Genomic DNA, 18,092 nt, shown 5'->3' with positions numbered 1-18,092 from the left:
CACACAAAGGAATTTGGAATTTGATATATGCCCACTCAGTACGACACCCTCCAACGGCAGCTCTTGAAGCCATTGGCTCTCAGGGCCACGTGAGCAGTGAAAATCATGCCCAAGCCCACAGGCTGGCCAATAGTTCAGCCACTGATCCCCCTGCTGCAACAACCCCACACCAGTGCATCACTGACTTTGATTCACATAGTATTGTCCCGTCACTGCTAGCCAAATTCATTTAAGAAGACTTATGTTATGGAGCATGCCTGGGACATATGCTATGTTCCTATGCCTTTCCTTCCTTGCTGTCCTCTCCAGCTCCACATCAAGCCTACCCTGGAAGGCTACTCCAGCCCCGCATCCCCGTACCTGGTAGGCTTTTATCTGGAAGAAATAACCTAGGAACTGAGTTTCTAGTTTTCATGGCAATGTTAACTCCAGTCTGTAGAGAGACTTCAAGCTGTTGAAACATTTCTTATCTGCGGCTGTTCGTAGTTGGAGTCTCACTAAAACTGCTGGACCCACCGTGCCTTGCAGGTACAAGCGCTGCAATAACTTGAGCAAACTTCTCCTGGGCTCGCTCTCACTTCCCCACCAGCAGTATTGTGTCTCAAATGTTAAAGCAGTATTATTTATTCTTCTGAGGAAATTGAGGCAAAAGGATGGCAAGTGATGTGTCAGATAGGAATTATTAGGAAAAAAAGACAGGGACATAATACAGCCACGTGAGCAGTTACCAGAGTTCACTCTGTAGAAACTGGAATAAGTTTAAAGCACCGAGGAGGAAAACTGAGTGTGTTACTCTCACAGTTAGATTACAGTTCTTCCTGTTTTTAATATGAAACTTGCTCTGTCTCCAAAGAGGGGATAGGAAATCAATGAAAATGAATGGAAGCACAGTGCCTTATATCAAATAAATGTCCACGGAAAAAGAAGCAAGACTTTAGGCTTTTTGCTCCTTTAAGTATAACTTGACATAGACCAGCCATTCCCCTTACCTTTCAGAAGCCATGTTTACTGCTTGCCTTAATTAAAAAAGTAGTATTTCCATCCTTCATCAGCTGTATCCTCAGCCATACAATGAAACTGAGTGAATGAAGAGACAGTACCTTGTGCACGTGGCTCTGGCTCGAGACTGCTATTTCATAAAAGAGACTAAAATTAAGGTGAGCATAGGATACAGACAATTAGGGGAGAAACTATGTGCAGTGAACTTGTCTGAAGCACAGGTGTAGTGGCAGCCAGGAAATCAGCAAAATAGTTGGCAGGTAGTTCTCACAGCTAACAAATCCAGGCAAATCTTTGCAAAACTAATGACTGTATTGGGCAAAAGTTTGCAAATGCACCCTACTGTCCTTTGGCACTCTTACAAGTTAAACATGAAAATGATTTTCTACTTGCATATCAAACTACAATTACTAACCTCGATTAGTTCTGCTATGAGGGTAGCTGTGCCAGAGCTCTGTGGGTTCCTTCAAGGACTTAAAAATTATTTTGAGGAGAGGAGTCATATGCATTAGCGACAAACAATCCAACAGCTTCTATAACTGAGATAGCCTACACTCATAAAATATGGTTGTCTACTAAGCCCTTCCTTATTTTAAGTAGATAGCTGATTAAACAGACCTGGGATTTTTCCAAGTAAATTTGATCCTGGCAACTGAACTGCCAATGAAACGGGTTGCTAACGTCAGCCCCTGGAAAGTTGATGGAATTACTGTGTAGAAACACGGAAATCCAAAGGCTTATCATTAGGTGAACTGTGAACTAGGGTTAAAAAAAAAGAAAGAAAGAAAGAAAGAAAAGTGTGGCAGCTATTTACATTGCTTCTGCTTTTTCTACCCCTTCACACAGTTGCAGGTGAACTGCCTTGATCACGTAATACCTACTTTTATTTTCAGATATGCGTAGGTGCACACTCACAGCTTTTCCTAGGAAGATGCCTACTCCTATAAAGCCAGGCTGGCAGATCAGGAGGAGGAAAAGGACGGGCCACTCATGACTCTAAATCATTTCATCAGTTTGCTTTTGGAAGGCAGATTGTTTAACGGTATGGCTATCTGTGCCGAATGAGGAATGGCCACGAGAGGGCACAATCCAAAGGCTTTTTGCTCCATGTAGGCAACCTTCCTGCAAACTCCTATTGTACCTAACCGAATCCCGAATCCCACAGATCTTCATGCTTATGCGTAGCTTCTCTGAGAGGAGCTCTTGTTTCTCTCTTCGCGGTTATTTAAAAGGCAGAGATTCGCTGCAGTGGAAGACTGCAAGTAAAATAATGCACTGGAGGAAAAAGTGATTAAAAAACTGATTAAATGATGGAAGCTACAAGTTCTGGAAATCTGAAAAGATAAGAAATGTTCATTATTATTTTTTACCAGATACTGTGAAATGTGACCGTGAATCATCATCTGAGCTGATTTTCTCATATCTTTTTTTAAAGTAGCTCTTAGAAAACAAGTCTCTTTCCCTCCAGTTTTTTTTTTTTTTTCTCCTTTAGCACACTTTATCAAAGATTTCAAGTTTAGCAAATGAAAGCAAGTTACTTCCAGAAGAAGAATGCCATTCTGTATTAATCTGTCTCATTGTAAGGAGATGTGAGAATTCAGGGAGGCTGTTTAGCTTGAGAACAATTTGAGAAAGCATGGTTGAATCTGAGAAGGTGGGAACCAGTGTCTAAAAAGATACCTGAGAAAGGGAGAGAGTGTAAAAGTTCTGCATGGGTTCCTGTCTGTGGTTAGCCATGCATAGTGTCTGGTACACAAATGGAGCTGGAAATGTATGAGTATGTATTTGCTTGTATTTGTGTGGCAGGAGTATGCCAGAGAAGGCACACTTACATACCCATGTAGCTGAACCTGCACCACTGGAATGGGAATAGATTCCTACATATAGGTATGTGCATTGATGTGACCTCCGGAGTGCAGGATACACCTACACTGCACACCTGTAAATCTATGCTGAGCAGTTCTTCTATCCAGTTATATCTACACAAAGATGAAACAACCACCTCCTGTCACGCAGCAGAGTTCTGCAAGATGTAATTCAGAAGTGAGCCTTAGTCTACTGAAAGTGGTTGGAAGTTTTGCTACTCACTTCCATGACCTCGTGACTCAGACCTTAACACGCAGAAATTAAGCATTTTAATGAAAAGAGGGGCAGCTTCTGATGCTTTCACCTTAGAATTTAAAACAAAGTACCACAAGTGTGTACAAAAAAAAAAAAAAAAAAAAATCTTTTCTGAAAGGAAGAGGCTGGGTATTACTTGTATCTTGAGATGTGTTATTGGTGCAAGTGACCCTAAACTTCCCTTTGGCTATTTCAAATGTGAATGTAAAAATCAAATAACAAAAAATCTTAACCGAACAAGCACCTTTTTTATTCCTAAATACTGAAGGCCATTTGGGGGAAGGGCTTTGAATTTGGAAGGTGCTCTAGATTGTGGATGTGAAGTGTTTCCCTCTTGACAAAATAGCAAAGGAGAGTCAAAGTTCACCAGAACTGAATTATTTGACATTCTGAATGACCTTGTCGATGCCCCTTTGGGTTAATTTTTCAAGAAAAGTTAAGTAAGGTTGCTGCTGCATTTTCTTCCACAAATGCTTGGGGAATAGTTCTTTTTCTTGTTTTTTCTTTACTTTTTTTTTCCTGACAACAAAAATCCCATTTTGCTCACAGAAAAGAGTATGTGACCATAACGCTGAAGTGTTTATTTGTGTCATAATCCCCCCTCCCTTTTGTAGAGGCAACAGTCACCCGGACAGGGAGCAGGAACAAAACTGTGCAACCCAGATGACCAGTCACATACACGAGGTGTTGAATAGTTAGAATAAATCATTTGTCAGTGATCCATAGGCTGAAATGCATTCATAGAAACAGCCACGGCCTAATCGCAGTGCTAACGCATTCGTAATAATCAGCCTGCCCAGGAGATAATTGTCAGATGATAACAGTGCTAAATTCACTGAATAAATTCTGCACCGTGAACAATTCATCCAACTCCAGTGGTCACTCATTAGTAAACATTTTGAGCAATTATCTCTCAATAACCGTGCTCCTCTCTTCACTCTCTTTAGAGGAACCTTTCTAGTAACCTATTTTTTTTTTCTTCTGTCTCCTGGGGAACGGAAATGAGAAGTGAAGAGAAGGATGCTTTTGAATGTAATTACACATTGGTACGCAGCACAAATTCCCCCAAATCTAAACATAGGCAGTAGTAAAGTTAGCAACTAAAAAAGGAAAAAAAAAAAAAAAGCTTGCTTTGTATGGAAAAACAGCTCACATACAGTATAAATATAAAAATGGTTCAAAACTAAGCAGTGGGGAAGAGTGGAAATTTAAAGTAACAGCACCTTCTTCCACCCCGCATTTTTGAATGGAAAATTTAAATGCTGCATATTAAGAGAAATTAAGAATAAGTCACATGGCAGCGTTAGGAAGCACAATCACTTCCATTCTGAAAAAAAAACCAGCCTTAATCATTTAACAGCATGTGGCTATGGGGGAAAAAGTAATTGAAAGTATCGGCATTTTATTCAAACGAACCAAAACCTCTAGATTGTATAGTTTAGGCCCTCCCTTGAGCACGTAGCTCAAGCTAAGCAGGCATGACCTTGAGGCAGGTTTCAAACTGCAAACCAGTGGTTTTGACTACACAATTACAGCCAGTGGTCCTGCAGGAGGGATCCTTAGCTCCAAAGACTGAGCCCTCTGTGCTGCCCTGTGCCATACCCGCGCTTGGCTCTGCCTGGGAGCAGCCCAAGCTTCTGGCTTGGACCCAGACAGCCCTCCTGGAGGCTCCTGTGAGTGAGGTACCCGTGCGGGCACCTCACCCACGTCTGGGTCCTAAAATGGTGTGTGAGCACTGAAGAGAAATACGTACACGAGCAAACCCTCGTGCTTACATAGTGATGCGGCACTCTTTCCATTCAGTAACTCCTTCCATTAAACTTGCACTATGTCACAGGGCTTGTGTTTTTAACTATTTTTCACGGCTTTTGCCGTGTTCCTGGTGCTGCTGGGTGGTTACATCAGTATCCCAGCATTCTTCCTGGAAGACACTTCAGCCCTGTGTCCTCTCCAGGACATTGGGAAGCAGAGATGAAGAAAAGCAATCACGGGGGGCCCAGTGTAATCCCTCGTTTCCTTTTTCAGCTGCTTTCTTCAGCAGTAACAATCCAGCCTGTTCACTCTGCTGTTTATAGGAGTGCTGGAAGGCGTTACCACTGTTGGTCTAGGGGTCTTTCTGCAGGAAGAGCAGGATGATTACAAATGGAAGAACACCCCTGTAAAACAGCTGTGGCAGATGAGAAGTTCAGGACAAAAGGATAAACCAAGTGTAGTTATGAAAGTGAGACCGAACCCAATTTTCAGGAGGGTCTCCTTTTTCCTTTCAGGTAGATGAACAGCGTATATTTCTAACGGTTTGAACAGGGTTGTTAACTCAGACCAGAAGGAAAAGACTGGTAAATCCCTATGCAAAATGTGCATAAAATGAAATTCAGCACAATTTTGGTCTTGGAACACCTGAATAATATACTTTATTGTAGTACAGAACCTTTTGGAAATATGAAGATCCTGTTATAAAGCGAATATGTAATCATCGTAAGCCAGATTTGGAGATCTCCATTCAATTCTAATACAGATCAAACTTGGATTTCAGAATGAGCTGGTCTGAGCTTCAGTAACCTTGCACAGACAGCAGAATTCATACCATTTGTGCCGTGTGATTGCAGTACACTAATACTGAATGTGGAGAGAATTCAGAAAAGCTCAGGTTTTTTTCCTGATGTGAGAGCATGCTTCTTGTCCCCAGCTCTGGATCATTCCCAGTCTCCTTGTAAAAAGATCTGAGAAAAGGAATGATATTTTAACTTGTTATTAAACCTTTCATTAGCTATGCAGGTATGAGGACAGAGTAGTTCATACCATGCAGTAATATTAGGTTCATATCAGCTTCCTGCATCTTCTCTCTTCAGGAGCTGAATCAATCTGTGTGTGAAAATGCAGCTAACCACATCCAGGGAGTCCATTATTGTAGGTAACAACCTTCAGGGAGGCTGTTATCCCTGAATAAGGACAGGTCATATGCTCCCTTGCTCTAGGTTACTTCCCTGCAGTGAAAAAATAAGTATTGCAAGTATGCTCCCATGCCTTCACTTTCTAGCATCTCTAGAAATGAGAAAAAAACAACTTTCACATTTACAGGAGCATAAGAATCATAAGAAGCATAAGGTTTATTTTTTCATGTAACATCTGTCAGAAAGAATGATTGCATTGGTACACTTCTGGACCACTGCATTGATATGAAAGGTATGTCACTTTGTAACGATTTTCAGTTCCCACTGGAATGGAAATTACAAAACATGAAATTCCATGCATTAACAACATTAAGTTATTCAGCAACACGGGGCTCTCAAGCTTTTCTGGTCTCGTGGGCAATGCAGCTTCTTCCCCAGTCAGGCCAGCATGCGCAGCCCAGCTGCCCTTGTCATAGCACATGAGAGGGCCCATTATCGGTGTCCATGTCCAGTACAGCTGGTCTACTTGTCCAGGATACCTCCTAGCAAACCACAACTGCTATCTGTGCTCATTGCTGCACCCCAGGAACATAAAAGTAAGTTTTGCATTTCTCATTGTGGCCGTGTTTGTGTGTATAGCTCTTCAGTGCCCTGGTCTGATTTGCTGTAGGGAAAGAGGAGCTCCTGGAGGAGCCCACTCCCCTCAGAAAGGGTCCATCAGCACTGTGTTAAGGAAAGAGATGTGCTTGAAAGCAGCAGCTTGCTCTGTGAGACAAGGTCTGGGAGCTGAAGATGCAGGCTGGATAAGTGGCCCTCGCAGGCCTTAGATGTGCCCACTCTGATAGACCACATTCTGTATAACATCCCTATGTAGAACGCAACCAAGCCCTATGAGCAGGTTTGCTTTGGGCTGGCAGAATGTCACTATACACCTCCACATGCTCCTGAACCCAGGAGGGTGGGGATTAGTGTCTAATCAGCTAACCTTTAATCCAGTGCAGCTGGCAGCTTTGCCACAGTTGCATATCCAGAATGGAAAAACCAGCGTTACCCTCTGATAGCTAACTAATGAAATTTCAGTCATTACTGAACAAATCTCATTTAAAAAAATACTACAAAACAGTGTCTCCAGTGCTCTCCAGAACTTTGTCTTTTCTACAGTCTATTTCCTTTTCTAAGTCACAGTCTCATGGGATCACCTATCTGCCTTGGAAGTTAACGGAGCTGACTTTGGAGATGTACATCAGCAAAGACTGTGAGAAGCAGTTAACACAAACCATGTGTTTTCCTATCTCGTTGACAGAACTGAGTCTACAATTTCACACTCTCATCTAGAGGGAAAACACAAACAAAACACTGTGCCCGCCCTTTGGCCACTCTAATTCACACATGCCTGTTTCTTTGACCTGGGAATGCCACCAGGGAAAGCTGAATGTGTCAGTGCCAGGACTTCGCAGAGGAGGAAGGCAACAGGTAGCTCAAGGGGCAGTACAGCATACATACACACTGTAGAGACCAGTATAGTCTGGGAGCTCATACTGGAGGAGTTCTGAGGCAATGGGAAATAAGGAGCAGAGCCTTGCTGCCGCAAGAGCAGTTTTTACTTTATGCTTCCAACCATTTCTTTGTTCACTACTTTTCCTTTCCAAGGTACAAAGTTCTGCTTCCCTGACAAGCAGAACCATTGCACAGTGAAACAGATCAACAGTCATGAGTTGTTCAGGAATCAGTGAGCAACTGATAATTATGAATATTGCTTCTGTCTAGCTAAGGTGAGATATCTGTGCATTTCAAATCTGTGACCTCTGGCCTACATAATGAGAAAGAACAGAAGATGCTATCAGGGCCTTTCCTTTTGTTACGAAGACAGAGAAGTTCCTCTCTTAAAAAATAATATCCCTTCCCCCCAGCAAATTCATTCTTTCTTAACTTTTTTATGCTCTAGTGATCAAATCATTAAACAGCCTTCATTATTCATTCCAAGTTCTGCCAAGGATATGAGCTCTGTATCAGAGAAACACCCCCTCACCATCATAATCATCATCATGACATCTCAGCAAGTTGATACAATTATGCCAGAGAACCATCCTCATAATTATACAGTTCTTTAGCTCATTTTTTTTCAGTGTATTCACCATTACTATAATCACTGCAAGTACAGTGTGTTAAATTAAGAACAGAAACCACAGCTAACATCTCACAGGATGAAGAGTCTGCCTGCTGCAATTCTGTAATTCTTTACGATTTAGCTGCTAGCCTCTCAAAGCTCATATTTTGGTATTTCTTTGTTTTTGAGAAAATTGACATTTACTACTCATTTTAAGATGCACATGGAGATGGTGTTTTACAGAGGGAGAAAGGACAGCCCTCACTCCCACTTCATTTTCAAAAGAATTGTCAAAGAATTGGCAGGACTGGAACCCACTCCCCAGCTTTAGCAATTAGGCTCAGATTTGTATGTGTATGGTACATATAGTCACAGACTGTCATCACAAATATGTTTTTGCCTTTCAGCTAACAGTGATCACAAAGGCAATTCTTAGCAGCTACTGGAGCTTACTTGCCATGAAATGCTTTGTGTAAATGAACATAAAGATCTCACTGCTAAACAAAATGCTTAAAATATGCTACTGGAAATGTGAAAATATGATCCTGAGAAACAACAGGCAAACTAATAGCTTTCTAAAGAGAGGATGTGCACAAAAGAAACTGAGGAGGGGATTAGGTGAGGGAAGATTAGAACAGAAGAATCGTAAAAACGTGGAGTCAAGTAGGAAACCTAGGGAGCTCCATGCCTGCAGTGACAGAGAAGTCTAATAGAATGTAAACCGACATACTAACTAGCTCTTCCTGTCTATTTTCATTTACCAAATCAGGAACACCCAAGAAAACGTTGCACTTTGAGATTTCCAAGGAAGGCAGCGAATTATCGGTGGTTGAGCATGCTGAAGTGTGGCTCTTCTTGAAGGTCTCCAAGGCCAACCGGAGCAGGACAAAAGTCACCATCCGCCTGTTTCAACAGCAGCGGCAGCCGAAGGGCAACTCTGAAGGAGCGGAAGATATGGAGGATGGGGGGCTAAAAGGTGAAAGGAGCGAAACTCTGATTTCAGAAAAAGCAGTAGACACTCGAAAGAGCACGTGGCACATCTTTCCTGTCTCCAGCAGTGTCCAGCGACTCCTGGACCAAGGCAAGAGCTCCTTGGATGTGCGGATTGCCTGTGACTTGTGCCAAGAGACCGGGGCCAGCCTGGTGTTACTAGGCAAGAAAAAGAAAAAGGAAGATGACGGGGAAGGGAAAGAGAAGGATGCTGGAGAACTCACAGGAGAAGAAGAGAAGGAGCAATCGCATAGGCCCTTCCTAATGATGCTTGCCCGGCACTCAGAGGACCGCCAGCACAGGCGGCGGAGGCGAGGCCTGGAGTGTGATGGCAAAGTTAACATCTGCTGCAAGAAGCAGTTCTTTGTCAGCTTCAAGGACATAGGATGGAGTGACTGGATCATTGCACCTACAGGTTATCACGCTAACTACTGTGAAGGAGAGTGCCCCAGCCATATAGCAGGCACATCTGGTTCATCATTATCTTTCCACTCCACTGTAATCAACCATTACCGCATGCGGGGCCACAGCCCCTTTGCCAACCTCAAGTCGTGTTGTGTGCCCACCAAACTGCGGCCCATGTCCATGCTGTACTACGACGACGGCCAGAACATCATCAAGAAAGATATACAGAACATGATTGTGGAGGAGTGTGGCTGTTCATAGGCACGTGTGTGCACAAAACCCTTCTCTTTATGTTGAGAAGAAAGTGTTTTAAAAGCCCAAGAAGAGAAAAAACCTGGCATGATTTATAACTTTTTTGAATGAAACAATCATCTGAAATACAAAACAAAAAGAAAAAAAAAAAAAAGAAAAAGAAAAAAAGAAAAGGAAGAGAAAATTAAAGAAAAAAAAAGAGGGAAAAGTTTTTTTTTTAAAAAAAGACTTATGGAGGAGAGAAAAGGAGTACAGCTATTAAGAGGAAGAAAGCTTCGTGAACCCAGGCTTGAATGAGCTGCGTTTGAATGGCGGTATGGGTTGGGGAGTTTCTCCTTCCTTTCAGTACGCTCCTTATCTTATTAGACAGTATATTAAGCATTAGTTATTACTAGAGGAGTTGCGTTCCCTCTTCTGGTTACCCATCAGTTCGAGCCTTGGTAGCAGCTCACGTAACCTGCAGCAGTTTGGACTGAGTCCAAAACGTCATTGAAATTCCTTGAAAAGCCATGTGTATGAACACTGCATTCACTGGCACTTTCCTCCCAAATTTACCGAGGAACTGAGTAGGTGTGTGGTGTTTGTGTGGATATGTATGTGTCTACGTATTTCTATACGTACCGCTATGCATACAGACACTACACACTTACACGCATTTACTTTGATAAAGGGACAAAATTGTGCAGGTGTACACACCTCCATCTTCTGCACTACATTTGCAAAAAAAGAAAAGAGAGAAAAAAGAAAAAAAAGAAAAAAGAAAAATGAAGAAAAAAGATTAAAAAAGAACGAATGAAAGAATAAAAGTTACATTCTGTAAAGGTGCTTACAATGTTAGAACTATGCAACCTAGTTGGTTTGAAACTGTTTACCTGCAAGAGAAAGAAAAAAAAAAAAACAAAAAAAAACACAAAAAAAAACAAAAACAGAAAGACTTTTTTATAAATGGAAGTAACTTGTTTAAAAAAAAAAAAAAACAAACATTCTTCAGTGAGAGATACTTGAAAGGAATATGTTTGTCCAGTTACTGGAGCCAAACATTTCTATATTTTGTAAAAAAAATTTTTAATCGTTTACTATTTGCACTACAATGGTGTCTGACCTGTCTAATCCTTATTTAACAAACATTTGCAAGGGAGGGTGGTTGGGTGTGGGAGGGGTTGAGAGCTGCACTTATTGTGAGCTATACAAGAACTGCTACAGCACACAAAATAGCTATTTTTATTATTATAATTATTATTATTATTTTGTACCTTAAAGCGAATAGACATATACACCAAAGACATTCGTGCGAGCCTCTAAAAAGTCTATTTGTGGTTGCTACCATTCACCTGTAATAAGTTACAGTCTGAATTAGGGGTCAGTTGGTTGATTCCATTCAGGGCAGTACATCTGCTAACCAGTTAAATTAAAATTCTACCCTAAACAGGAAATTGCAATTTGGAGTAAGCTCAGAAAAGCGCCCTGGATGCAAGGCGCTTGGATCCACAGTCCGTCTAAGCCTAATTATACTTGTTCTGCATGTACAACACTTAGACTTATCCCTGATGCACAGAAACTGCATCACTGGGAAACAATTTTATACAAGGGATATGCATATATATGTATATATTTCTATATGTATATATGTGTGCATACACAAGGTATAAGCACTTCTGGCTTCACTTTAGCGTTCTTAAAGCAATGAATGTTTGTGTGCAAAGCACAGTACAGTACAAACTTGTTTGTTTGTTACTAGCAAGCAGGAGGGAGCACATTCAGAATGGCATTTGTGTGAGAGGAACCTCAGTCGGTGGTGTACGCTAGGAAAGTATCGATGCAAAACTGCAAGCAGCTTTGGGCCCTGCCCACCTTCGCCCCTGCAAATACAAAAAAAAGAGTGGCAGTTGTGGTCGGATTTCTGCTTGAAATGCAGCCTTCAGCAAAAGGCTGGCAGTCTCAACCACCACCCTCTAGCACGACAACTCTTACTGGGTTTGCGCGTTACCTGTAAAATGTAATTTAATTTTCAGTATCAGCACCTAACCTGAAGGGTCCAACCCGTAGGGCATAGGTAGATAAGTTTTAAACAAAAAATTCTATTGCTGTCGTATTTAAAAGAATGTTGAAGTTATAACTCGTGTCTTTGAGTGGGGGAGATGAGAAGAGGGAACGGGAGAAACCTTTCGGCCCTGTTTACACTGAATTTGATAACCCTGAGCCTGAACTTTTGGACTCTCACAGGTTTGCAGGACCAAGCCCCTGTTCACTGCCTTCTGATAGGATGAGCTTTCAAAGGCCTCCCAGCAAAAGCAGCTCTAACACGGCTCCCCTCATTGCTGAGAGCACAGTTTGTAAAAACATTAAAAAAAAAAAAAAAAAAAAAAAGGAAAAAGGAAAAGATAGCACAATTTAACCCGGTCACATTGGCTAGGGATAGTGTGTTAGCACCTTCACGGAGGGACCCATGTCTAAGCAGTGTAATCAGGGCCTTCATTTGTTGTTAGCCAAATCTGCTTGTGTGCGTGTGGTGTGGGTGCACTCCATGTCTGTGTGTGTGTCGGTGTGTGGGTGCGTGTCCCTGTTTGTACCTAGTGATAGAAACCTTAAAACAAGTGGGAAAAAAAAAAGAAAAAAAAAGAAGCCCTTTCCTCAGTTGAATAGATATCAACATACATGCTTATAGCTAAGTTTTCTATCTAATTTATTCCACAGTATTTAGATTGCATAGTTCAGCTAATCGATTATACATGTATGTACTTTTTATACAGTGCATTTTTACAGACCTATTCGCAGTTTGCAAAGAAAAAACAAAAAAAAAGAACAAAAAAAAGAACAAAAAAAAAAAACCTTCAAAAAAATGGTAACGATTGGGTAAACACTAAATTTGTCACTAAATTATTCTGTAAAATATCAAGGCTTTCGGATTTAAATTATTTTCAGAAGGTGTATTTTTGTCTGGTTTGGTTTGGTTCGGCTAGTTGTTTGTTTTGAGGAGTTTTCTTCCTGAGGGGAGTAGGAAAAAAAAAATAATAATGCACAACTAATTTATCTTCATAACTTAAAACCAAGTTCCTGACTGTTTCATTTTAAGTAAGTAGCAGAATGGCTGTTTTGTTTTGTAGAAGGAGAGCTAGGCTCTGGAATAGCAGGAGCAGGGACATAGCCTGTGACCTCTGAGGAGAGCACCTTTTATTTCACTGAGCTTTGGACCAGGGCTTAAAATTAGGTGCAGATTAGGTGCACACTCCCTAATGTCAACAGGCTCACTGACATCTCCTTGCAAGAGCAGTGACGCTGCTTATATGAGTAAAGGTTAGCCAGGCTGAACCACAGATTCCTTGTACTGTAAACAGTGTGATGGGAGAGAATGGATTTTGAATGAGTGGTACCATATCCAACACCATTTAATTCAACTGACTGTTAAAACTATGCTGCTTGCATCATGGGTTGTTCTCTGTATGTAGTGGCGAGGGAAGCAGGTGAGATGGCTCATGTTGGCAAAAATTATTCTCAAGTGTGATTAGTTAGAGAGCATCGGAGTTCTGAAATCCCAGCACCTTCCCCAAAGGACTATGACAAAACTCCCATTGGCTGCAAATAAAGTAAGTTGAGGCTCACTGTCTCCTTGTCCAAAGCTGGCAGAGCCTTTAAAATGAAGTCTGGGTTTGATACCTTCTGTATGGTGCTCTAGGGCTGGCCCTGGAATGCACAAAATTAGCTTGAGACAATTTCCATGTGAGAAAAGAAAGGAGGATTTTACATGTGGTGAGTGTATTTCATAATAGGTGCACCAAAATCAGAAGAAGCTTTTGCAAAGCAAAAAGTAACTATTCCTAAACCCAGCTTTTTAGCTTTCATGTGTGTATCTTATTCACAAATTGAAAAGGTTTCTCCCTCCAATCTCAGTCATGGAGTTTTGATTTGTGAGCAAAGTTATTTAAAGCAGAGGAGAGTGAAAAACTATATGATAAAATAAGAAATTGTGGTGTTAGTCAAGACAGACTGATTCCAGCAAAACACCCTACTCCTGATAATTTGGTTTAATTACATCTGCATGTACTTAGAAACGTAATTAGAAATTGTTGCCATATTTAAACAGTTTTCCAGGGGGATGCGGTCTCAAAAATTACTTCTCCTTTCAGGTACTACTATAGGAAAAAAAGAAAAAAAAGGCTTTTAACTACTAACACATTCCTTTCTGTATAACCCGTTTCCTGTTTATACTGAAAATGTATTTTCAGCATATATTTGATCACAGAATGTACTTGCTGAGTACCTCCGCAATCTTCCTGCTCCAGGGCTGACATTTGGTGGTCTTTCCCCCTCTCCATGTCGGATGCTCACTGTATCATACAGGCCAACAAAACTGGCAGAATTACACATTAAGGTGTTTCTTTGGGAGGGATGAATGTATTTGTATTCTCGGGGTTTAGCAAAAGGAAATGTTTACAGAAGCTTGTGATTATTCTGCACTTACATGTCACAGCAGAATACAGATCTAGGGCCCAAAACTGCAGAACTGATTGAAATGGGAGTTTTGTCATTGATTTTAATGGAAACAGTCCCCTAGCCCACCACTGCAAACTAGGACTCTGTTCCAAATACCTACTTCTTTGTCTTTAGTTAAGGTTCAAGCCATCAGGTTCGTTTAACTGTGACACCACAAGGCCACACGGAGGCTAGCAGCAATATCTCTGAGTTGGAGAAATTCAGGCACCTGTAATGTCTGTGTGCAAAAGGAGAATTTTTATGGACTATCGTTACTTATGTGGAATAGTGCCTTACTCTGTAAGTAATGCTGTTGATTTCAGAGTGTCTCCTGCCCTAGAAAGTCACCGTCAGCATGAATACCATGAGAGAAATCTATTTCTGGAATGTAGGTAGAAGAGATGTGACTGAAATTAGTGATTTCCTTAAGTTAAGCCTCGTGTCAATACCATGCATCAGTATAAGGATCAGATGCTGATCACGTTCCCGACACTGAATGAACTTTACTCCCAACCTACTCTCACTGCCTTACACATGGAGCAAAAAAGTTTTCAGTTTGAGTACCGAAAATCACAATTTGACCTTTGGTGAACAATTACGAACGACATTTTCGTGGGCAGAAACAAGCAACACTTCTGGGTTATATAGCTATTTATTTTTTGAGATACGGTGAATCGGTGTTAATTATCAATGGGTTTCTTTGTATTTAAATACTTTCAAAAGCAGTACATTGACGATGGGTTGAAGATATATATATGTATGTATGTATGTATACATATAATATATATATATATCTACAATATATATATACACACACAACCATATATATGTATATACATATATATATATATAAATTATGAAAGCCAAGATATTATGAAGCCTATTTTGTTTTTATCATTTTGTGTTTTGTTGTTGATATTATTATTATTATTGTTATTATTATTATTTTGCATACTACATGCAGTGCTTTAACCAATGTCTGTTTGGCTAATGTAATTAAAGTTGTTAATTTATATGAGTACATTTCAACTATGTCAATGGTTTCTTAATATTTATTGTGTAGAAGGACTGGTATTTTTTTTTATTTACATTATGTTTAAAGAGGTAACAGTTTGATATGTTCTCATTTGTTTATATTAGAAGTTATTTATTTTCACGGCATTCCGTCTGGTATTTTGATATTTGGAAGGCATGCTACCTATACTTTGTACAGTTAGTGGGCAGTATTCAGCAGCTCCCGGTAGATCTTTAGGCCCTGCGTTAAATAAAAGACCTGTTTGGGAATTTTTATTTTAGATCTTTCTTATTGGTTTGCCAGGAGCACTCAGTGCACTTACTGCCAGATACCCTGCCTGCGTGACCAATTTATTCCTGCTGTATTTACCCAGGACAGAGGACCAAAACCACCTCTGGTGTAAGTCCGGTGACTTCAGTGAAGTTACAACAGAGATGTCTTTGGCTCACCGAGAAACCGCTTGTGCAGATCAATGCAAAGAAAGGACAGAGAGAAAGTGAGAAGGAAAGAAGGAAAGAAAGAGTCTTTGCATTTGGAATGGGATTTCAACGTATTGAAAATGTTTGGGTCAGCTACTATTTTACTTGGTTCTTTTTGTTATTTTGCTCTTTCTTATACAATGACAGCAACAACACAAGTGAAATAAATAAAGGGAGTTTCACCAACCATTGCGTAATCGTCCCTTAATACACATCCCTGGTTGGGAAATACATGGGAGTTTGAAAAATACCAGAAAAATTTAACCTTAGAGGGGAGACATATGGGTGCCTCTTCAGATGCAGCCCTGTAATGCCTTTGTCTCCAGTCTGACTGTGCTAACTGTTCAGACTCTAGTCCTAGGCGTAATGCAATTTTAGGCTGTCCATTTCTTGTGAAATGCAGCCACTATGAAAACCACAGTCGGTGACAGCTTCCCTCTGCCCACTGGCCGCTAGGTCTTCAGCTGTCACCACGGTTCCCTTGAGTAACCCAGAACTAGATGCTTACACACAGAAAAGGAGAATTTGTATTTGACAAACCTGCAGGGATGTCGGCTCACGTGCACTAGTTTATAAATTGATCAGTAGCAGATGAAGTCATCAAAGAAGCCTGCTCACAGGCAGCGGTCTCTGGCCTGAGTGAGAAATCATCTGAATACCCCCGAATTTGAAAGTAAATCGTACTTATGAGGGATTTTTACCAGTCATTGCATTCCTAGGGTGATAAATGGACTCCTGCTACATTCCAGTGGGCTGAGAATCAGTGAACAAGAATTCTGAGGTTGATCTTTAAATGGATTATTTGCACGGTGCTCAAACACGAGCCACCACAGCCATTAGCAGGCCTTTTAATAGTCACGCACTGCAAGTTGTTTTGCAAAGGCTGGAGAAGTGAGTTTCCTTCCTCTTACTGAGAACAAGTTTTCAACAGATCAGTGCAATCACAGTTACAGGCCGCCTTTGTTTCAGAGAAAATTAAGATATGATTGAATATTTGCTTTCTTTCCTTTGCTATGATCACTATTATTACTACTGCCATTAAGGATAAATCCAACTGGCTTTGGAAGCTGCACAAGCAAAATACAATCTTGTGGGCTACTTGATTCAAACTGCTATCATATTAACCTTGTATAAATGAGGCTTACACTTCAGGTGTAAAACAGGGAGTTAGCCTTTCTCTGGCACAACATAAAGTATAGCACTGGCTGGTGTAATCCAGATTTTTTCCATTTTCTCCAGCTGTTTGATATTCTTTTTATTTTAAGAATACTATTGAAAACTGTTGCTAATGCTTGAGCTTGCTGAAATGCCCCTGCTCAAAACAACAGTGGAGAGCTAAGAGCTGCCTTTTGCATAAACCAAACGATCTGTTAAATCCAAAATAATTATCCCAAAGAAAGTAGACCATGCTAGTAATACACAGGAAGATAACACAAAAAAAATCTCAGAATAGATAGTGTCTCCTCAGTATGGATTTCCTATCACAGAGGAAGATTTTCGTGCTGCAACTTTGGGCTGTTGATTCACTGTGCCAGTTTCACTGTATATCAGAATTTTCCTCCATACTTCTCACAGGACCAACAGAGCCTGTGTTTCAGGTGGTAGCAGAGGCTGTCCTCTGTGTCCCCTTTTTTTACTAAAGTTTGTCTGCCTCTCTGAAATACAACCACAGACTGGCTTAAACCACTGCTCAGGGTTTCTGTCCTCTCTCATACCGCTGACAGTAACATTGCGCAGCCATCAAACCCATTGGCTCATAGACATTTGCTGCCCAGCTTCTGTCTCTGGGTGTAACATGGTTTCAAAAGAGTTATCTGGTTATCTCGCACACTGTCACCACTTGATCACTGTTCTCCTGACTACCATTGCTTCTCATCATCTTTGTTGGAACTGCATTGGCTGGAAAAACAGTGCAGAAAACCACCAGCAGCTAGAACATCTTAAATCACTTCTGTAAGACAGCTAAGTGAATGGCAAGGATTCCCTTTTCATTCTTACAGTCAGAAACTCCAAACACCTGAAGTGGAAGGTTGGAAGAAAACTCCACATGAATAGATGCTGTCCATGTATCACTTTCTTATGACCATTTTCTTACGGCTTCTGCAGATGAGAAGAAGCTTCCTCAGTGTTGGGGTGACTGAGCACTGAAACAGGTTGCCTACAGACATTGCTGAATCTCTGGAGATATTCAAAATGCACCTGGATGTGATCCTGGGCTAAGTGACCTTCCTTGATGCTGGGTGGTTGGACTAGATGATCCCAAGTGGTCCCTTCCAACTTCAACCATTCTGTGATTCTGTGTATGGGCATGGGTTTATTTTATCTTTGAACAGGGACACTGCAGCATATAGCTGCAGTGGCAA

General features: G+C 40.9%; 1 protein-coding gene across 4 annotated transcripts in view; it reads left to right on the top strand.

The window, feature by feature from the left end:
• INHBA (inhibin subunit beta A) overlaps positions 1-16,897 on the top strand; it is a 30,182-nt gene extending 13,285 nt beyond the window's left edge. For 2 of the 4 annotated variants that reach the window (XM_048951234.1, XM_048951233.1), the window contains one exon: positions 8,888-10,668. In XM_048951234.1, the coding sequence (XP_048807191.1) occupies positions 8,888-9,774 (887 nt within the window). In that variant the 3' untranslated portion in view covers positions 9,775-10,668. Of the gene's footprint in view, positions 1-8,887; positions 10,669-15,623 lie in introns of those variants that run through there. The other 2 variants (XR_007378170.1, XM_048951235.1) reach the window with 2 other exon arrangements.
• The last annotated feature ends 1,195 nt before the right edge of the window (positions 16,898-18,092 follow it).

The sequence above is a fragment of the Lagopus muta genome, chromosome 7 (genome assembly GCF_023343835.1).
Source record: "Lagopus muta isolate bLagMut1 chromosome 7, bLagMut1 primary, whole genome shotgun sequence".
In the NCBI taxonomy this organism is placed as follows: domain Eukaryota; kingdom Metazoa; phylum Chordata; class Aves; order Galliformes; family Phasianidae; genus Lagopus; species Lagopus muta.
Note: the sequence above shows the minus strand (reverse complement) of the source record. Positions and strands in the feature narration are given on the sequence as shown.